Source organism: Vigna radiata, unplaced genomic scaffold, assembly GCF_000741045.1.
Source record: "Vigna radiata var. radiata cultivar VC1973A unplaced genomic scaffold, Vradiata_ver6 scaffold_7, whole genome shotgun sequence".
NCBI classification, from domain to species: domain Eukaryota; kingdom Viridiplantae; phylum Streptophyta; class Magnoliopsida; order Fabales; family Fabaceae; genus Vigna; species Vigna radiata.
Window position 1 is genome coordinate 1,212,884 of NW_014543262.1, and position 23,365 is coordinate 1,236,248.

Sequence of the window (23,365 nt, forward strand, 5' to 3'; positions counted from 1 at the left end):
GCGAGGGAGAAAGCGGATGGAATGAAGGGGGAACTGATTTTGCGGATGGAATTAAGGGGGGAACTGATTTTAGGGTTCAGTGGAAGGGAGAAATTGAATCAGAAAACTTTTAGAGGAAAATATACTTTTAGAAAAATAATGGGTTTAGGCATATGGGTTTAAGATATGGAGGGAATAAAATTTTAGGATTGTTAATAGAAAACTTACTCTAAAATTTTTAGAGGGAAAAATGTAAAAGAATTAGAAAATGAAGAAAAAAAAAATATTATTATTTGAGGAGGTTATAAACCTCTCTTAAAAGGAATTAAAACTCCCACAAACATTGTCAGTTAGATAATTTAAATTAAACATCTTAAGTTGTGTTAATTTGAGGGGGTTTTTTATACCCTCCACAAAATAACCCCCTCTAAATAAGATTTTTTTTGTAGTGTGTTAGTGCAGTCTTTGGGTGTGCAGCTGGATGGGTTGGTCTGTGATTTTAGCATTTTTAATTATTCTGGTGTTAATTTATAATCATTTAGTGAATTATTTTAATAAAATATGAAATTTTTGGCTTTGAGACATTATATGTTTAACGTGTTAAAAGTAATTGGATTGATGACTAATAGTGATTGTAACTTGTAAAGATAACGAAGTTAAAAAATAAATAAAATTAAGTAAAACGTTATTCTATTACCTTAACATCCTGGTGGAGGGAGATGGGATCATTCTCTTACTTCTTATTCTATAGTTGCATAACCATGAATTCCTATATATTGGGAGGAAGAAGTTCATGTTATACATCATATGCTAAATTATATTTTGTTTTTTCAACGGAAGAAATCACTCGAATCTTGAAATATATAATCAACAAGATGCAACAACAACCAGTTGATAAGTACCACAGAATCATTTTAGCTTGAATGATTTCCTAAGACTTGATCCAAGTTTAATGGAGAGACTACTCCTGAGGAGGTCGACTTATGACTAAGGCAAAATGAGAAGATTTTTTAGGTGATAACTTGTTCAAAAGAATAAAAATTAATTTATGCATAATTTCTTTTGCTGGACGAAGCCGAATATTAGTGGGAAAGTATGCAACAGATGATTGTTCGTGGTGAAACTATGAATTGGGAGAAGTTTAAGATAAGGTTTTTGGAAAAATATTTCCTAAACGATGCAAAATTTGCAAGAGAGGTAGAGGTTTTGACCTTACAACAAAGAAGGCTATTAGTACAGGAGTATGTGGTAAAATTTAACTATCTGTCGAGGTTTTACACCCAGAATATTATAGAAGAATGAAGATGTCGAAATTTTGAGGAAGGGCAAAGACATGAGCTAAAGAAGGTACTTATGCCATTAGAAATACAAGAGGATCCAACGGTGGTAGAAAAAGCCAAAATGATAGAATTGTTGGAGGTTGATACGAATAGGGTTTTCAGACCTTTGAAAGGAGAATCATCAATGAAATTCCACAAAAAGCCTTATGATAAACCACAAATATCCTATTGAGGAACAATGACGTGTTTTCAGTGTGGAGGAGCACATTTTAGACGCGACTACCCTAAACTGATTGGAGAAAAAACTGAAGTAAAAAGATGTTTCATTGCAATGAGTCGGGACACTTTGCTAATTTTTTTCCCAAGAAGAAGAAAGTGGGTGAACCACAACAACATGATTCTGTTGAAGTAAAACCTCAGACAACAGGAAGAGAATACTCACTATAGCACTGTATATATTTCACTGTAACATTATATATATTTTAATGTAATATTTTACTATAGCATTATACATAAAAAAAAGTTTCTTTATTTCTAAAAAATCTAACATCTTAATTACAATTATTTTCAAGGATCTTACAACCTAAATGTTTCACATTCACCTACATATTAGAGTAAACAATTCAATATCTCAACATTTAAGAAATAAAATTTAATCAATAAAAAACAATATAATATCAATTCAAACCTCTTTCCCTTGTAAGTGAATCTCTTATTTCAAATAATGTATTTCAAATACAATTGCCAATGTAATATGGTTTTGAATCTATGCTCTTCCTACATCACCATAAAACAAAAAATAACAACAAATAATGATATTAGTGATCCATGAAAATTAATACTATGGATGAGTAAAATGAACAAGACAACAACAAAACCTATTGGAAGAGCTCACTTAACATTATACTATTTCTTTTTGCCCCTTTTATGTTCGATGAGAGATCTCACTAATGCAAAAAACAACATATAACATCACGCGTTCAACATCCAATCACTGAATAACTAATGTTAAAAATGACCGGTGGCATTTTTGTAAATAAATGCAATTATTAAACGTTGTTTATAATTGTAATTCGACGTAAAAGGATATAAAACGTTAAATGTCCCAACATTAGACGTTAAAAGGTTAGTGAATTCAATAAAAAATTGAGCGAAAGATTGAAAATTCATTCACTTTATCTTAGCATGAGAGACCATATTCTCTTCTCATACTTTTCTCGAACGAAGTTTAACCATCATCACAAGTAATCTTATTATTTTTGTGTTCTTGTCTTTCATAGGTGCATCTTGTTTTCTCTCTCACGGGTGACGACACTTTATTCCGATGAACCCACCTTTTGAACGTTAGTTTTCTTTTTCATTTTGAAGAACTTATTTGTTGTTTTTTTTTTGTTGAACTTATTAATGGTTGTTGTTTGGTTGAACTTGTTTGTTGTTATTTTTTTATTGAACTTATTTGTTGTTGTTTGATTGAACTTGTTTGTTGTTGGTTATTGTTATTTGTTGCTTATCATAGTTCATGCTTTCTAAAATAATAAAAACTGAAATTTGTTGTTTTTCTACTTTTCAAATCTCGTAGAGTTGTAAAAAGAATCATAATTAATTAAAAAAAATTGACTAACATCGTATATTAACAAAATTCGATGTCAAATTTTTTAAAATTCGATATCAATTTAACATCTCCTAATATAACGTCATTCACAAATTCGCCGTTAAAAACTAAAATATTTGACGTTATACGCGATTCTTACACTAATGTGTCCGCATACAACTTTTTCCACTGTCCTCAAACCAAGGCCCCAAATATATATGAAAATATAATACTTCATCCAAGTTGTTGTCGAGTCCCATATAGTTTTCTCCTTTTTTATTAAAAAAAAATCAACTATTAACTAATTTACTTTGTTGTTTGTGCAATCAATTGTAATTATTGTTCTTCCCACTACAACAATCAGAAGGACGAATCATCAACCAATGACTTTCACAATGACTCACACTATTACTAACGAATCATACACGAGAGGAATCTTAATCAAGTCATCAGAACAATTCGACTTATTTCACTCCCAGGAAATAACAATCACAACGCCAAACAATTACCCATGAAATAAACCTAAGACAATCGCCTCAACAATTTCACAGCTTCCCTCCATAGCCACTACAGAAACCTTTACCCAATCACCTTCACCTTTAAAGAACCATAACCCACAACAACTCAATTAATCTTTTCTCTTGTTTCGCATAAAGAGTAAGACGTTCTCTCTTTTGAGGTAATATTCTCAACATTTTTCATATTAGTCTTTAATTTCTTTTTCTTTTACTACTACTTTTACTAACTAATGGACTCATAATACCATGTCACTGTGTCATTTGAATATCTCACATTAATGCAAATGCCCTGTCAAATTATTATTTTCCTTAGTTACATGGTCATCATTCCCACTTATTTGTAAGATTATTTTACACATTACCATGGAAATACAAAATATTGAATGATACTTAATTTTTAAAGAATATTATATTATAAGCAAAATAATTTAGACAATAAGAAATATAGTTTTAAAAAGTCAAACTCTTGATTAAAAACAAATTTATATTAATATAATAGAACAATGCCTCTACTGTAACATCCCAAAATATGTGTATAATTCATATCAAGTGGAATGCAACCTATTATAATAATAGAAAGCAGTTAAGAGTAGTAGCAGATAAAGTGTATATAATACGGTCATCCAAAATATGATATAAGCTCTACATATCAGCATAGAGTCTTTCAAAAGGGAAAAGAGTAAAGAAGACTAAGTTATACACAACGAAAGAACTGAGCTACACTACTCTGCAGCATCAGTAGTATCAGGAACATCTGGAACGTCTAGTAGCTGCTCCAATGGGGCCTCAGAAACTTCTGCTCACATCCAATTAGGATGATCATTGCAAAAGAAAACAAGCACAAACAAGACAGACGGCAAACAAAGCAAGGGTAAGCTAGAATTCAAAAAGGAAACAAGTTAACTAAGAGATTATCAAACTAAAAGAGGCATTCAAGAATTGCAAGCATGGAAGAACAATTTAGTTAAGTTATGAGTTGTGGTTTTTATTAAGTAGTGTTAGACTTAGACTCGTCCGGACCCAGAATGAATATCGAGCTATGGCGAGTTATGCACTTGTGGTGGCCTCTACTGCTTTGCAAAGCCAATTGTTATGGGTTCCACCCTACCACCACAAGGTTAGTCTTATATCACTCACCTTGGCCCATATAAAATGGAGACAACCAAGACTAGGACCCCCTACTACTCTCACCACATGAACTAATCTTCTCTAAGTGAGATTGAATAGTCATTAGAGTATTAAGGGCAACCCCCAAGACTGAGCTACCTATATTCATTCCAGAAACTTAACTTAGATCTCACCTAGAAATGATACTTAACTCTTTGAATCATAGTTCATACCATACCAACTTCATTGCATTTAATTTCTCAATTTTATACATAAAGATATTATATTACTTTGATTTCATACAAATCCTACATAATTAACTCATACCATACTAAAACAAATCATACAATGCTAGAAATAAGTCATACATTACATGTTTTCACAGAAAAAATCATTTATTAATACCAATTTCTCTATCAACTATAATTACCTATACTTAAGTAATTCAAATGGCTTGGAAACCCTCACCAATGGCTCCGGAAGGGTCAAAAAACTCCAGAACGACCTAAAGAATGTCCAAAACGGACGTCCAGAACCCCCCAAACTATCAAAAACAAAAGCAACAATAGAAAGCTGCGCCCAGCGCCATTTAGGTGCTCCCAGCGTGAAATTTCTGCTGGAAACAACAGGAAATGACGTGCCCAGCGCCAACTTTGGGGCGCCCAGCGTGAACTATGCAGATTTTTCTGCATAATTGAGCAACTCTACCCCCTAAGTTTCGTTTTAGGCCTTTTGGTGAACTTTGGATACTCCTAACTCGAAATACAAGTTGAATCTAACTTGTTTGAAGTCTCACACACCATCCTAACTCAAAACTCTAAGAGATATGCAAGGAAATTGGATCTAAAACTCTAATATTACTCACCTAGGAGCTCAATCTGAATTCTACCACTTAGAAACCATTTTAGGCCAATTATACACTTCCTATAAGTCACAAGTGACTTAACTAAACTGTCTCAAACACCCATTTCAGACCTGAACACCTAGATTGAAAATTCACTACCCAAGTTCCCTAGTTTTAACACAAACGCTGAAAACTAACTTAGCCATTTTTCAGAAAATATGCAGAACTAAATTCTCCTCTTAAGACTTTAAATTTGCAACACGCACACAATCATACAACTCAGAATTTATCTATTATCGGTTCTCATCAATCACAGACCAATAACGTAAATTTCAGTACACATTTTTCATTGATACAAGCGAAAACCATACAATATCATACAAATTCACACATGCAGTTCAATTCAACAAATCTTCTTATAATTAGATATAATAATTTATCACTTAACAACTAAACTTAGATGAATCAAGCTTCCCTTACCTGGGATTCTAACAGAACAGTTTCAAAGCCCCCCCTCTTTCTAGACCCCTCAGGAATTCTGCAGAATTTCGTTTTCACCCTAGAGATCACAAAATGGTGATCAAAACCAGTTGAAATTGGAATGAAATTGGATGAAATTGGAATTGAGTTGAAAAGGAAGAGTATAAACCACATGCAATATGCTGATTGCATGTTCCAGAATCTAGAACAGTGAGGAAAAGAGGGGAAATTGCTTACCTCTTCTTAGAATCAGAATTTAGAATGGAATTTGATGAAGCTTGGAGGATTCTTGGCTTCCAAGCGGTTAAGTAGCTACAAGAGGTAAGTGAGGTGGATTAGTGTGGAGAATTGGTGGAGAGCATACAAGTGTCTGTAACAAACGTGAGAGGAAAAGTGTTGGCTATTTTTCAGGAAAGAAAAAAAAAAGGCATTTGTCTAAAACTTAATTTAGTTTTTAAATTTTCAAATTTCTTAAAGTTGAAACCAAATGTTTCCTTCTCATTTGCTGCCAAATTTTTCAGTCTTTACATCTACACCCCCCAGAATTATACATTATAACTTAAATAAAATATTTTTCAATATGATACATTAAATTTAAAGAAAACTCATAGTTAAAATAAATGAAATAAATGTTCACTTAACTTTTAAAAAAATGAGATAAAAAATTTAATATGAAGTAGTTTTGACACTTTAACGGTTATTTATTGGAGAAAAAAAAAGATACATAAGATAACATGTGTGTATTAAATAAAAATATCCTAATTATTACGTATAATTATTATATATAATTGTAGATTACTGGAATATGGCCCACGTTTAAGAGTGAAAACCAGTTGCTAGCACAAACAACATAAAAAGCAAATAATTAAATGTGTGTGTTGAGCACATGTAACCACGAGTCATAAATTTAGTTACATATATATTGATGACTTTGTGGATTTAAGTAAAAATTAAATGTATCTTCTTAACAACCCCAAACATAGAATTGGACAAATGAGAATAATAGATGGCTTGTGAAAAAGGAATTCATTATTAACATGAAGATGATATCTCAAATATGGCATACCATCCAAACTCACCTTAAAACAAAAACATTTGGTAAGTGTTACACCCTATATTAAGTATACATTAAAAGAATATTATTCCAACATATATATATATATATATATATATATATATTATATTACAAATTTCAAATATTATAAAAAAAATCTACTAACTTCTTCCAATTATGTATATCTAGAAAATTATGAATCTTATAGAATAACATGATCATAGTAATAAAAATTAAATAATGAACTAATATTTTAATTACATATATAATACAATCAATATATAAATTTAATAATTAATTAAATTTTAAAATGGTATTAGCATATTTTTAAAGATAGACATATCAAAATTATTTTGAATATGTGTGCTTCCAATCAGCTTAACAATAAAAGTTGTAGAAGTGATTATTAGTATTGTACTGGATATGGTTGAGTATTTTTCAATCATCCTAGAAAGATGTAGTGCATATTACAACTGAATACGACACTTAAACATGTTCAGTCTCCATGTTATGTGACTACTATTAGGTGACCCAGTCGATTATCTCTCGGTCTACAAGAACTAATGGGATACTGACTATTTTGTAAATGTTATCAGACTATAATTAAACACTTGCTTAATAAAGATAAATGGGCCATTAAGCCCAAACCTATATAAGTAAAGACCTATAAACATAATAATTATATTATAAATAGCACAATCATTAAGATATTTTATTTACACTCTCATGAATTATATATTTAATACTTTGTTGACGTAAGTATAAAAGTGTTTTCTGCAAACACAATCCTCATTCATCTTACGAAGCACAAGTACTTAGGAGAAAGATGAGCATTTTGAAGATAAAAGGTTAAAGACGTTCATGGAATTGTTGAAGTCTTTGCAGGGTATGTCTTCAGCTTTGTGAGAACAACTATCAACATAAAATTAAGTTTCATTCTAAGTAAAATCAACCTATTAACAAAAACAAAATGTAAAATAATATATATATATATATATATATATATATATATATATATATATATATATATATATATATATATATAATCATATAAACTCTCAAATCATAGCCAACTTCTGCATACAAATATTTCACTCCAGTATCAAAGTGTGAGGCCTTTTATTCACTAATGGCAAAGAATCTACCAACTCTCTTTAGGTTTGGTCTCGTAACCAAGAATGTTGAATCTTATGACTATGAACAATAAAATTTGTCTTCGTTTTCAATGTAGAATCTATAGCTAGATGTATTAACTTCTAACAAGTGAAACAAGTTCCAATATTAGGTGGGAGAGAACACAAAAGGGTATAGTGTGCAAATATATAAAACATCTCAAATATGGGGAAAGATACAATAATATTTTCATGCAATGATATATTCCGTATAAAATTCCTAGTTGATTTTGCAAGAGAAACTTTCTATTTGTTGACATTGAATACAAGTAGTTGTGATTAGTGTGTTGATCTTCTATTGCATGTGAAAGTTGCAACATGATTTGGGAACCTTTTAGCTAATAGAGTATAATGTCACATAATTTGTGCTTTGTAGTAACTTTTTGTTTTGACATGTTTTTCTCGTACTAATAATACTGTTTTGAGCAAACATTAGTAAAAAGTTAGTATGCAAGTATAATTACATCAAAAAGCCAGACAATACAAGTATAAGACATGAAACAAATCTATACATGTTACTTCAAAATTATTTAATCCATTTCAAAGCATTATTGATCTAAAAACTTTCAATGAATACATTATAGTAAATAGGTGTCTTATAAAATATTTGTATTAAACATGTCTCACTAAATATTAGCACCTAAACTAATTTAAACACTTTTTGTTTCCGCGGAATCTTTAACTCAATAAATTAAAGTAATTTCATTATGTACAACCAATAATACATAATTGGGATACAATATTTTTTTCTCTCATCTTTTCACCATTTAATGTCTAATTCATAAAATTTAGATCATTAGTAAAACAAAAATATATTTTTTCAATACGGTCTTTTTCACTCATGAGTGGATTTGAGAAGATTTGAAGGTAATTTTTTTATTGTTTATTTGAGGAAATTTAGAGGTAAACGGGGCTGAATTTGGAAGAAAAATGTGTAAGAATTAGTGTAGGATATAATTAATGTGACAGATTAAAAAAAATTACTTCTAAATTTGATAATAATAGCGACGACGCATTTACCGAGGGCTTTCGGACCGTCGCCGGGCCCTCAGTAATGGATATTTAGCGACGGTTTACGGCATTTTCCGAGAGAGTATGACCTTCGGTAATGCCCTTCATTACTGTAATAAACAAAAAAAAATTATTTTCAAATCCTTTTAATTACTCTCCCTCAAATCCATTTTAACGAAGATGGCGTAAGGGAATGGTGTGTTTAAATACTTTAATCCACAAACTAATTCCACATATAAGTATTTGACATAAATCATGCAATCTAACATAACATGCTCAATCACAGTAACTTTCATACAATTACTCAAATGTAAGCCAAAAAAATCTCAAATAGTATATCATTGAACAATTACACATATATATATATACATCAACAAATTAAACAAATAGACATACTGGCTTTACTTTTAGGTTGCTTAAAATAAAACGTCCAAAAGACTCGCCGATGTTTTTAAGTGTAAAAAAGTAAAGAAAATGATAGGGAAGCTGCTTTATTGGGCGGGGATTGTAACCATTTTACAACTCTAATTTTTTTTTTCTTTTTCTAAAATGAAAGGGAAGCTGCTTTATTTTTAGAAGTCTGGTCGCAGAATGCCTTAAAGTTGCGGTGGCTATTAATTATTTTCTCTCAACTTGTTGGTTGTTGAAAGGTCAACATATTTACTGCACGTTATTCAAAGTACTCAATAAACATTTTATTTAAGGAATTACAAAGTAAATTCTACAACCTTAACAAATTATTTTAAGAAATTGTTTTACAGAAAGAGACAAATCTCATTACGTAAAATGTAAAACTAGATTTAAACCAAAAAGTTACCTGAAAAAGCTAAAAGATAAAGTGGCAATCACTTCCAATTGTCATAATTATCATGGAGTTTTTTATGTTTTCGCACACAAAAATTAATCCAACGACTCTTAAGTTAACCATTATTTTCTTTGGGACGAGAAAAAATAAAGATTGGGTAAATATTGAGAAATAAAATTTGAAAAAAGTGTGAAATTTACACTTTTTGAAAAATATAAGATATAAATTCCAGAGTTTTTTTTTCTTCTAATTATTGAGTTGTTTTCTAATTTTTACTGTTTTTTTTAAAATGTTGTCACCTAACTTAAGTTTTCCTTTTTCTTTCAAAATTGGTTTTGAAATAAAAAGTTTTTAAAAAGTTGAACACGACAATAATCAAGTTGAAATTTGACCTTATATAATATATATTTCTCTCTTGTCTTTTATTCTGAAAACAAAAGTTACTGAAATTTGACCTTATAATTGGGTATATGTATGTTTGTATATATAAAAAAGAATAACAGAATTCTCTTCTTTTGCAACAAAATTCCAGCAGAGAAATTGCATGATCACCAACTTGACATCGATGAGACAATGACTATAATCTTTTATATTATTTTTCTTTTCTTTTTATTTAAAATCGATGACTTTAGATTTAAGCTATGAATGGTAATCATGGAATAAGCCAAAAGCAATGGGAATCCATTGATTATATTTTTATATGGTTATCTTCCTATGCATGCTATAGTAAAACACATGCATTGAGGTGACACAATTTGTTAAAATAATATTAAATAATCTATAACATGGTCGTTATCCTATATAGTGATTAACTTGATTAAAATAATTATTAACCTGCTTATGTAAATATAAGAATGATTTCATTAATTATTAAATTGAGAGGGAGGGACGAGGATCAGCCTTTATTAATTTAAAGAGTAGATCTCTTATATATTAAGTATTAACGTAATTATATAATTATTTATGTAATTTTACAGCCAATGACTTGTTAATCTTTTTGAAATATTTATAATTTCTGATAAATATTTTCAACAAAAATAGGTTTTAAAAGAACAGATGAAAAGACTAAATATGGAAGTGGTAGCTTTAATAAAATTAGGTATCCCTTATCCTTGTAAGTCAGATGACCTAATAAATAAGGAAGGGATTGATATGTGTTAGAAAATACTAGAATTAGTGTATTCCCTACGTCATAAATTAAGTAGGTCACACAACCTAATCATGCACTCCAACTATTCATATCATGAGGTACTATGACTAAGTGTAAAAACAGCTCGCAACATTCATATCATTAACAATAATATTGATAATAAAATGTGATTAATTAGATGTTTAGTATAATTAATTTAAGATAATGATTTTCAGGTTTAACTAGTTTTTTTTTTTTTTTGTTTTATAATTGAAATTGAAAGCAGGTTAGAAGTAGGGGCATCACTCGATGTTAATAATGAGTGTCATGCATAATTGACCATTCCTTTTCCTTTTCTTTGGGGTGTCATTCACATCCCGTGCAAAACCTCTCTCAAACAAAATACTGTAAAAAATAAAATAAAAATACTTAACTTAATCAGAATGGAGAGACGTAATTATTAACAAATTAATTAAGATAAAAAAGAAAAAGAAAAAGAAAGTAACGAAAAGAGGAAAAGTAACCGAGACATGATAATTAACATTCCACGTGCAATTTGCTTTAGTTTACGTTGTTTTTGTGATAACCGTTGCTCTTTCACACAAACACAGGGGTAGGCGAGTCAAACCAAGGAAGAGAGAGAGAGAGAGAGAGAGACAAAGAGAGTAAGTGTGTGTGAGAGAGTGATGAAGCGACAAAGCAGCGCGGTGTCGCCGTCGTCGTCCCGGCGAGAAACTCCGCCGGAGAAGCTTCATGCCAAAACAATTGGCTGCATGTCCGGCATTCTCCACTTCATCTCCAGCTCCAATGCGCGTCGCTCTCGGCGCTTCCTTACATTTGGTGCGTTTCGTTTCTCATTTTTTTCGGGCCCACACCATATCTGTTTCGTTCCTTTCTCGGAAAATTTTAGTCACACAATATTCTTTTCTTTTGTCCTTATTCTCAGGAAAGAGGCAGATTAATAAGAATTCCACTCCCGCCGCCGCCGAAAATTCGGGACCGGAAAATTCGAAGGCCGCCGCCAGCGAACGGAAGCTGTCGAGCGAGGTTCCGAGGAGCCCGACGTTGCCCGCGGAGATTCGCTGCTCCGTTATGAAAGCGCCTCCAGAGGAGAGCCGTCGCGAGGGACCGGCGATTGTAGCGCGGCTCATGGGACTAGAGGCGGCTCCGGCGCCCACGGATTCGGTGGCGGAGAAGAGGCAGAAGCTGCTCGGTGCGTTGCAGAGATGCGACGAGGATCTCAAAGCGCTGAAGAAGATAATCGAGGCCGTGCGTTTGGCAGATCCTCCTCGGCAGTCACCGTCGCCGACGGTGGCTTCCGTTGGCTTGGATGATAAGTTGAGAACGGTTTCGGAGGTGAAGTGTTCAGTGGTTAACGGTGACCAACAGCAACAGCAACCGAGTCCTGTGTCCGTGCTCGACGAGTTCACTCGTTCTCCACTCAGTCCGAGTTGCCCCTCGGGACGACATTCATTTGGTAAGCCTCCGCTTAACCGTAGTATCCATTCCCATTGAGCATTTTCATCATTTTAAATTTAGATAAAATTCTTTTTTTCACTCTAATTATAGATTAATGTGGCCAAATAAAAATCTACGATGATTCTACTCATTTGTAAATTAATCTATTATAAGATATGCTTATAATAAAGTAGCTTAATTCTACTTCTGCATGAACTCAAGAAGTGTAATTAGCTTCGTTGATTTAAAACCTACTAGCAATTTTTCTTAGAACGGCTTTGGTTTTACAAATGTTCACTTTTTTCTACATTAAGATATTTATTATGGTTCTATAATTGATTTTGAACTCTTACGTAGCTAAAATTGTTCCGAAAATTCATTAATTTTGTAGAGTAAATACATCCAAACATAAATCACATTTTCTTGAAATCAATTTTATGAAAATTCTCCCATAAATTAGTTTTAGATTTAGATAATACTCAATTATCATCTTATTGGAGCTAGACATGCGTGGTACGAAGACATACTATACTTACTAATAATAATAAAATGAAGAGGATGAGAAAGAGAAAGTGAGACTATAATCCTAAAAAAATGATTCTATAATCTAGTTTTAACTTGTGTGGTCTGAATATTCCATTCCTTGTGACTATTTCGTACTCCATGTTTTTATATCCGTGGATTTTTCAGGATAAGGAATAGGATTTTGATCATTAGATGAACTAATTACCTCTTTTGGTCTCTTTCATCTAATCTTTTTCGCACATGTTTAAAGTTTTTGTTTTCTGATCGGCACACATGTTTAAAGTTGAAATGTAAATTTCCAAAAGTATATTCTTTAGACCCTTGTTAGGTATGAAATGACTAAAGTGGACAAAGAATGGGCACAGCTGGCTAATTAAGCATAGTTGTTATATTTGGATTAGTAGCCGAATTGAAGATTATGCCATGTCAAAAAGTAAAGTTATTTAATTTTTATTATTGAAATCAATAAATAAGTGGCATGTGCTATAATGCCAATTCCATGCATCTTAATTGTCATTTGTGAAATGACATCCAGAATCCCTAACCCGAAAAGTAGCATAGTTTGTAATTACATTCGATGGTGTTAAAGTAGTTAGTACTTACCCTTGAAGAGGAGAGACAATGATGTTTGATCGAAAAGCACACTGCTGCTGCCCTTGATTTTTAGGATTCCATGTTTCGAAATCATAACTTCTTTGTATTCCACACCATCATGACCTTCATAGTGGGAGACAAATTAATTCCCTTTTACCATTCCAATCATCTTGCACCCAATTTAACATAAAGTGATCCAGAGATATCTGTTAAAACCAAACCACTGAATAATTATTCTTCTCCTAATGTTCCTTTTCTGTACTTTTCACCACAGATAAAAATATCTCATTTTCTCTACCCAGCAATTACTATATGTTTTTAGCTAGAAACCAAAATTAAAGAATCCCATAAGGTTGGTTTTATTTTTTCTGATTCCTAAATAACAAAAGACTAATAAAATGTAGTACTTTGGTGGATGGATGGTGGACCACAATTTATTGCTCACTCTAGAGACTGTGCCTCATGAATTGAGGCAGTCAAAAGATGTTCAAAAGAGAAAGGAGGGTGGAGAGAGAAAAGAAACACCCACCTTTGGTGCTTTACCTGCCACCCAGAGAGGCACTTTTTCAGGGATTTGTTAATTTATAGCCCCACCCAAACCACCCTCTCCCCCAACCACCAAGAGCGTTGTTGCTTGCCTGCAGCTGCTACTACATCGGGGATAAGTCCAGTTTTCAAATTATTTATTTTTTATATTAAATGTTATAAAGCACAGAGTACAAATTCTTATTATTATTATTATCTATAGCACTACTTCTGTATCTGTATAATGGATTAAAACATAATATGATTAACGATGATGATGACATTTTTGCGTGCAGCGCGAATACAACAACAAAAACAACAGTTGTTGAAGAAGCCAGGAGAAGAAGAAATCAGCAGTACTTACATATACGAGAGAATGACATGTGAGTCAGGGAACAAGAAAGTGAACTACGAAGACCATTTGGTGATGTGGAGTAGCAAAGGCATGATAAAAAGTGTGGACGAAGTGTGTAGGGACGTTGACTGGGGAGAAAAACGAGAGCTTGGAAGAATCGGGTTAGCTTTGCAAGATTATATCTGCAAGGATTTGATCGAAGAAATTGTTAGAGATTTAGGCTGTTTCTACACTCTGCCTTTTGAGGCCTGTAGGAGAAGACTTTGCTTCTAAACTATACATAATGCTCATAATTATCACTTCTTTTGCTTCTTTTTTCCCTCTTAATCGTTTTTCTCTTGTTAAACATAAACTTATATGGCTTTACAGATTACATTTAACTTAGCAGGTTACTCGTACGCCATAGTTAGCAATTATTTTACTTTTTTTTTTTTATAAAAAACACTAATTTAATGTTCATTCACATCAAGTAATTTTGACAGGAGACAGTCATACAACATTGTTGGAACAAGTGAAAAATAGACTTATTATTAAGCTAGTAAACTTAAGTATATTTTAAAAAAAAAAAAACTTAAAAATGTATGATAAATTGTAAATAAAAGTGATACTTTTATTTATTTTACTTTTCTAAAACATTTAAATTAATATATTTATATATATTATTTTTCTAATAAACTTAAAAATGTATTATTTTTATATTTTTTATTTTTTTAATAAACTTAAATTAATATTTTATATCGGTACTTTGTAATATACTTAAAAAATGTGTTTTAATCTATTCCAAATAATCATTTTTTCACTTTTACTTGTTAATCCTTTACAATAATTTCACTATAACATTTTCACCACTGCATCTAGCTTTAACAACCTACAATACTAACAACATTTTTTCGACAACCACAAGATTCTTCCGACGAGAACACGATTCTTTCGACAACAAAACAATAGCTACAATGAATAATTTTTTTTTAATAAGTGAAAGGTGTGGATATTCTATTTTAAATGATAAGTTTTTTCTATAAAAGTGAAATGATGGTGTAGAATACGAGTATTATATAAAATGAAATTAGAATGATAAGAAGAAAGAAGTTCAGGATAAAATTATACTTCTAAATATTGAAATTAAATTACTAAAATTTTTACTACAAGGAGCATAACTATTTTAACATAAAAGTTACTTACTTTAGGTCAAGAGAATTTCCTCTATCTGTTGTTTTCAGTGTAAGTCCTACAGTTTTGTAATAAGAAAAAAACAAAAATAAATTACAAATCTAAATATAAAAATCAAATTACTAAAATTTTCACAACCACATATTTTTTGTTATTTCAATTTTTAAAGAATTTGCAACTCATTTTGAAACGCTTAACGACAAAAAGAAATGTAATTGCTAAAGTATTTTTTGTTTTTTTTGTCATTAATCTCATACCTTGTACAATTTGAAATCAATTTCAAAGCTATTCAAAGGACATGAAGAGCTGAATTTCCAGGCTGCTCATACTCCGTTGTCGGCACGCGAGCAGAAAATTGGGGGCAGCGGCCGTGCACTTTTGCTGCAATTATTCATTCAAATGAAGCGTGGAGCAGAGAATTAATATATATATATATATATATATATATATATATATATATATATATATATATATAATTATTGCATCTCATATTTAATCAGATAAGGTTTATATATACACGAAATTTTACTTTGATTTTTTAAATGTAGAAATAATTTATGATTACGAATTGATTAAGTGTTTAGAATTATATGTAGTGCATGAACTCTTAAACACCTTGTCTCACTGGAATGGATATGAATGGGAGTAATTGAGTGGATTTGAGAGGATTTAAAGATAATTTTTTTTTTTATTTGAGTGAATTAGGAAGTAATCGAGAGTAGATTTGGAAGTAATTTTTTTTTAATCTGTCACATAAATTAAATCTTATACTAAATTTCACAAACTTTACTTTCAAATTCACTACCGATTACCTCCAAATTCACTCAAATAAACAAAAAAAAATAATTATCTTCAAATCTGCTCGATTATTCTCTTTCAATTCCACTCAAGTGAAGAAGACAAAAATGTTTAGCATTGATAGTAACCAATTACATAATAATGAACTTCAACTTGTAAAAAAACATACATTAAAAAGCTCATATAAAATAGCATGTATTTAATATGTTTATAAAAAATAATTCATTAGTGAAAGATAAAATTTATTAGCACATATATATTTTAGAATTTTAATTATTGAAAAAGTATCTATAAAATTTATTAATAATATATAATTTATCAATAAATATTTTCATCGATAAAATGCAATTCAAAGGTTTTACTTTAATTTTGATTATATTGTGGTAAAATTCGTTAGTAATTGATAAATTCATCTGTCATTACTTTTAAAATCTATAAATTCTTCAGTAATTAAATTTTTGAAAATTTAAAAATCTTTGGATAATTGTATATTTTTTAAATTGTTTGATAATTTTTTTGGTAAAATTGTCACTAATATAGAAATTAATTTTTGTATCAAATATGATGAAATATATTTTATAAATTAAGTGAAGATGAGTGAGAAGAGGAAGAGAAGAAGAGAGAGAAGAGGAGAGAAGAAATTGAAGACAACAATGACAAAGGAGGTAGTGATGTGCAACAACAATAACAATGATGACATTGACAACAAAAGAAAATGAAGAGGGATGAACCAAATAAAGTGAATACAAAAACGAATGACAATGATGACGATAATAACATATAACAACAACAAGACCAAGGAAAAAGGAAGGAGAAGTGAAAAAAGAAGAAAAAAAATGAAATAAAAATGAGGAAGAGAAAGAAGAAAACTAAATTATGGTATATACTAACAAAAGAAGTTATTAATTTAAGTCGTCCATAATTATTAATCGACGAATGTTTTGTCATAGTTTTGCTTAATTGACGAATTTTTGTGTTTGTAAACATATTTATTTTCATTTAGTAATACCGTACTTTTTTAGTGTTCCTAATAATTTGAACTTAATTATTCTGGCGAGATAAATTGTGTAGTTGATGTGACTTTAATGATCATTCAAGTTCCTATATAGTTAAACATGAGAGGTTTTGGTGTAATATGATGGGAAACCTTGGAGTAGGCTTGGATTATAGTTAATGAGTCATATTTTAATAAACTTATATATTCTTAAATTATTTATACGATTAGTGAAACATGATTAATAATTCTCGTTCTGTCAACCCATAAAAGCTGAAGACATCTTTTATATACTTCATACTCAAAGAAAAAGGTCAGAACTACACCAAAATTTGCATATGATACGCTTAAACAAATGGGTATAAATGGGAAGAAAAAATGTGTATAAACTTAATGAAATAATTAAAAAAAGGAAAAGAAAAGAAAAAGAAAGAGTATGGGTGTTGAGAGTCTATATCAAGAGATCAAAGGAAGAAAAGGAGTAAGGAGGAAGAATGAGAGTCATGTCTGAAGTAGGATTCTGGAGAGAAGTGTGTTGTGGAACAATCCTGTTTGGTTCTGAAAACGAATTTTCTTCTTTGACGTTAGGCCCTGTTATCACTGTTTTCGTTGCTCCATATGATTTAACCTTCAAATCCATACAAAACCTAAACTTCTGGGGATCACTGTCAAAGTTTACAACCTTTATTCTCAAATACTTTTTCTTCTCTGAAGGATTTCTGTATTCGATTGCTGATGCAACTATCTTATCGGAACTGCTTTCAAGACTTGAATCTAGCAATGTTGCTCCACTTGAACTGCTAAAAATATGTTGAATCCAATAGCTGGGAGTTCCATAGCTCTGGTGAGAGTCAAATACAATTGCATCCGGTGTCCACCTTCTGTCGTTTTTGTTTACAAACAGCGGTGCATAGCTAACCATGTGGACGATGTCACTGTTTGAAGAACAAAAATATATAATTTAGAAATAAGGAATGCAGTTTGAGCCAGAATATTGAAGAACAAAAGGAGACATATAATTAACCTATTCTTTTCCAATCCAATAAGGAATGCAGCTTCAGCCACGGCAGCAAGAAGAGTTCCATTACCAGCGTCCGATTGCCAAACTGCATACTCACTCACAAATGCCTGCCAACACAATCAAACTTCATCTTCCCTCTTCATAATCATTCATATCTCATAATCATATATAAATATAAATGCTCAAACCTTTGGACCGTATCGTGGTGCATCATCGAATTTCGTATGCTTCGAAAACATGTCGTTCGCATTTGTATAAATCTGAAAATAATGTAAACATTAAGAAAGAGTTGTTGTAGAGATAAAATTATTATGACATTCCAAGAAAAGTTTTTACATGAAAATCGTAGAAATCAGCTGGATGATCCAAAGGTTTTTGAGAAGCATCGCAGTTAGAGATAATCTGAATATCTGGATAAGCTTGCTTGATGGCATCATAAAATTTGAGGTAGTTTCCTCTATACTTAGACATGGCGCACTCTTCGTTTCCAATGGCAACAATTCTGAGATCGAATGGGTCGGGATGTCCCATGGAAGCCCTTAGAGATCCCCATTTTGACTTTGCCGAACCCTTTGCAAACTCAAGTCCATCCAAAGCTTCCTGTTACAAAATTCACTCACAATCTTTAAACTACCTACTAATCTAATAAATTTACAATAATTTCTATATAAACAAAATCAAGAAACTCTCACTTGAATGAAAGGTCCGATCATAGAAGTATCCACTTCGTCAGTGAGGCTGAGACCTATATATATACATATATTGGATTAGTATGAAATCTGAATGATATTTTTCATCTCACAAATAATGTTTTTACGTAACGAAATATACCATCGTTAAACACCCAGATTGGCAATGCACCGATATCCTCAGAGAACTGATGATGGAGGAGAAAGGAAAGAGAAAGATAAGATTTCTCTTATTAAAAAGGAAAAGAAAAAGAAAAAGGAAAAGTATAAGAAAGAAGGTACTTGAAGGCCCTCAAAATAGCCAAAACCATCATCGGTCCAATAACCCCAAACGTCTCCGAAGTGACCAGGTCTCTCCTCCCATGCTCCCACGCTGTCTTTCCATCTGAATGCGTTTCTCATATAACCTCCTTCAACGTAACATCCACCTAATGCAATTCACCAATACTATTATTACATATATTCTCAATACAACCTTTCTTATCATTAACTTTGAGCTTAAAACCTACGTACCAGGGAATCTGAAAAATTTTGGCTTCAAATCGGCCACCCTCTGAGCAAGGTCCTTTCGGAATCCATGACCCTGTGGGAACACAATGTTAACAAAAACTCACAACAAAAGTAATGCATTGCATTGGTGAGCGTCATGCATACTTACCTTGAACGTGTCTACTGGCATTGCTGAAACTTGATCTAACCATAAAACTCCTTTCTTGCTTGTCGTTATTTGGAGACTTGCATTGTGGTTAGTGGCCTTCGCTTCCAGTACGGTCTCCATCCTCGTCCACTCTGTAACATTGTCACCGAAAGACCCAATGCTGTTTGATGCCAACTCGGTATTATCGGATCCCACAAACGAGACCTGAAGATCAACCGCACCACTTGCTTTGGCAAACAACACTACTTTATACTTGTGTGCTTTCTCAATATTCTGATGGAATATTATAGATATCAGAAACATTTAAAAAGAAGAAAAAAAAAAAAAAAAAAGAGTTGTGAGAGATGAGAAAAGGCACTGACCATGCCCCAGAAACCAGGATTGGAGATGCCAACACCATCTGATGGGCAAGATTTAGGTCCATCACAGAGAACATCCATACGCAATGCAACTTTGTTTCGATCGAAGCAAGAGCTACGATCAGTTGAGATCTTTATGGTTGAATCATCTCCCACCATTGTCCATGGAAATATATTTGAGGGAACACTTGACCCTCCTTCTTCGAAACCTCGGTTTCGAACAAGCTCGGCCCACAATCCTCCAGCTCCTGCATGGTTTATTTCCTCAAAAAATGCTCCGAAAAAGGTATCTGGAATTTTTCTCCCAGCTCCTTCCGTCCCATTTATGTGCAATGTTGACCTTTGCTCTGCATAACAGCATAGTGTGAAGCAGCTCAAGTAGATAAGAAAGATCTTCATAGTCATCTTTTCTCTGATTCTTGGTTCCAATAATGGCTTATGTTGGTTCTTCCGTGCTGTATTTATAGAGTATGAGTGTACCAGAACTCATCTTCAAGTTAATTATTTGATCAGTTTAAATTTTCTGATAAACCAGTTATTCGGTTGAAATTCTTCAGTTGTACGTATTTTCTCAAATTGAAATAAAACACTTCAAATTTTCTCCACATTTATAAACTAGGACAATATATAATAATAAAATATAAGATGATAGATAACTTTTTTATATTTATATAGAAATCAGACTTCACGTTAAAATAATTATATGAATTTTGAAAAAAAAAATATCATCTTTCGCATGTCTATGTATTCACAATTTTATCCTAAAGAATCTCTTGCAATTAAACTAATATCCTGAACCATAAACAAAATTTGTTTATATTTTCAGAATTAACTAATTTACAATTCTTATGTTTAAATATAAACGATATTTGAAAAAAAATTAAATGTATGATATGAAATTAACATTTCTTTACACATGGTTATTTTAATTAAGGCTTGGTTTGATTTTAGATTATTTCTTAGAGTTTAATGGTGGTATATATAGTATAAAAATGTATTTTCAATCAATTTTTACTACTATTAATTTATGATAATTTTTTTTTGTATAATTTATAAGATTATAAATAAATTTAGAAGGTTAGAAGTTCATAAAACATGATTTTTAAGAAAGTGATCGAGATTTCTTTTTCTTAGGTTCATGCTAATTATGCGAATATTAATATTGTTATATCATTATGTATTATTACAAAATTAGACTTCCATTAAAGGATTATAAAGTGTTAGTTTTTTTTTTAATTTTCTAATAATAATAAATATAAAATATGTCGTTTAATAATATTTTTCTTTTTCTTCATTTTCTAGATTAAAGTGATAATTTTCAGTTGAAATCGTTGTTTTTCTCCCAAAAACATTTTATTTAATTAGTATTATTTTAGAAAAAAACTGAAGATATTATTTAGTTTATTTTTTTTATCTAAAACAATTTTAACAGAAAAATTCACAAATTTAAAATTGTGTTTTAATAAACAAAGTAATACTATTTTTTAGTTCAGAATAACTAATTTTAATTATTAATTAACTATGTGTATAAACAATATAAAACTTCAAAACTAAACTTTATTTAGATAAATATCTAATAATTGCGAAAAAAAGGCAAAAATGAAAAATGTTGATTGTACAACTTTCTTTTTTTTTTGTTCTCTTTTTGAGCCATTCCTTGTATCTAATGTCTTTATATAGAGCGACAGGATTGGAAAATAATAGTTTCATATTGAAATTGAAGTAACAAATAAACTTTCGGTTTCAGATTGATATTAAAATAACTTTCAGTTCGCAGTATTTTTTAGAAAAGTTATTTAAAACTAAATTATTCTCTTAAAGTTCTTTGTTAAAGAGATTTGCAATTTCATATATAAACTAATTATTCTTTTAAAATTCTTTATTAAAACAGCTGACTATATATATAATATTGGTGGATGATAGGTATAAAATAAAAACAGTTTATCCCTTTTATATATATATATATATATATATATATATATATATATATATATATATATATATAAATTCGTTTTGATGAATCTCTTAAATTTAATCATTTAAAATATAAAAGACTTAACACTACAAGTCTTACATTAGTTTATTAATTATAATCAATCAAATTCAGTTGGAATCTACCAAAACATATGTAATTTAGAGAAAAATATAAATTTATTTTATTAAAAAAAATTATGTAATATCTGATTTATATGATGTTATAAACTATCAAAATTTATATTTGGTAAAATATATAATTTAGTTATTTATATTTATTTAAAAATTTTAAAATAAAGTTTTCGGTAATTTATATTGTTTTATTACCTAAGATATTAGTAACATTAAAAATATATTTAAAAAACTACATATTTAAAAAAATATTCAACTCAACATACTAGAGAGAAAAAAATTCAGTTTTAAAAAATAATGTGTTAACTAATTAATAAAGTGGTTTGCATTATATTTTTCTATTTTAATTCTACTATTATTGGAATTCTATTGACAAATTATTTGAAACTTGCCGCAATTTGTTAAATCAATTTAAACCACAAAAAAAATTATTTTTTTTAAGTGATTTAAAATGTAAAAAAATTGTGAGATGATAATCATAGAATAAAATAAAAGATATGCAATATATCTTATAAATAAACTCTCTCTCTTAATTATCCACATTACTATAAACTTAATAAAGGGTATGCACAATGTATAATGTATTTTAAAGTACAACTTTCACGTACACAAAATAACTAATATACGAAAATATTTAAAAAACAGTTTAAAAAAATTATTTATTGTGCTTAAAATGTTGTTCTTGCATATTTCTTTATCTTCGTGTACATAGTCCAATTATAATAGTTCATTACATAAACAACAAATACAAGAATAAATGATTGAAAATAAATTTCTAACGTAAGATAGAGATATGAAACAACTTTATTAACAATTTATAAAAAGTTCAATTTCAATTAATTATAAACATGTGACAACCATATATACAAGACATAGATCCATACAATAAAAGATATGATATTTAATAATAAAATATCAACTATTGGACATATTAAAGACTAACATCCGATTTAATGCATAAGACCTAAATTTATAAGTGAATTTAAAATATTGAATAAGGATAAATTCATTGTAACTTCACACGTAACAATGTATAAAAAAAAAAACTCCCTTTGAACTTTTCACCACCTCATATGTAAGTATATGTAACTTAGATTATCAATAAATAAAGGAATTTCTTACTATAAATACTCAATACAATTG

At 30.3% G+C, this 23,365-nt stretch overlaps 2 protein-coding genes across 2 annotated transcripts; one reads left to right on the forward strand and one right to left on the reverse strand.

Annotated features, from left to right (window-relative positions):
• Positions 1-11,369: 11,369 nt before the first annotated feature.
• Positions 11,370-14,746, forward strand: LOC106753818. Its single transcript, XM_014635676.2, has 3 exons — positions 11,370-11,810; positions 11,917-12,447; positions 14,369-14,746. Exons 1-3 carry the CDS (start codon positions 11,657-11,659, stop codon positions 14,698-14,700), a joined length of 1,017 nt encoding a protein of 338 aa, XP_014491162.1. The 5' UTR covers positions 11,370-11,656; the 3' UTR covers positions 14,701-14,746.
• A 3,040-nt stretch (positions 14,747-17,786) lies between these two features.
• LOC106753718 (alpha-L-arabinofuranosidase 1-like) lies at positions 17,787-20,530 on the reverse strand. The gene is made up of 10 exons (XM_014635570.2): positions 20,120-20,530; positions 19,758-20,030; positions 19,613-19,682; positions 19,382-19,527; positions 19,242-19,287; positions 19,103-19,155; positions 18,747-19,010; positions 18,599-18,670; positions 18,414-18,517; positions 17,787-18,324 (listed from the first exon to the last, which is right to left on the reverse strand). The coding sequence occupies exons 1-10, from the start codon at positions 20,519-20,521 to the stop codon at positions 17,841-17,843; spliced, it is 1,914 nt and encodes a 637-aa protein (XP_014491056.1). The 5' UTR covers positions 20,522-20,530; the 3' UTR covers positions 17,787-17,840.
• Positions 20,531-23,365: the final 2,835 nt, after the last annotated feature.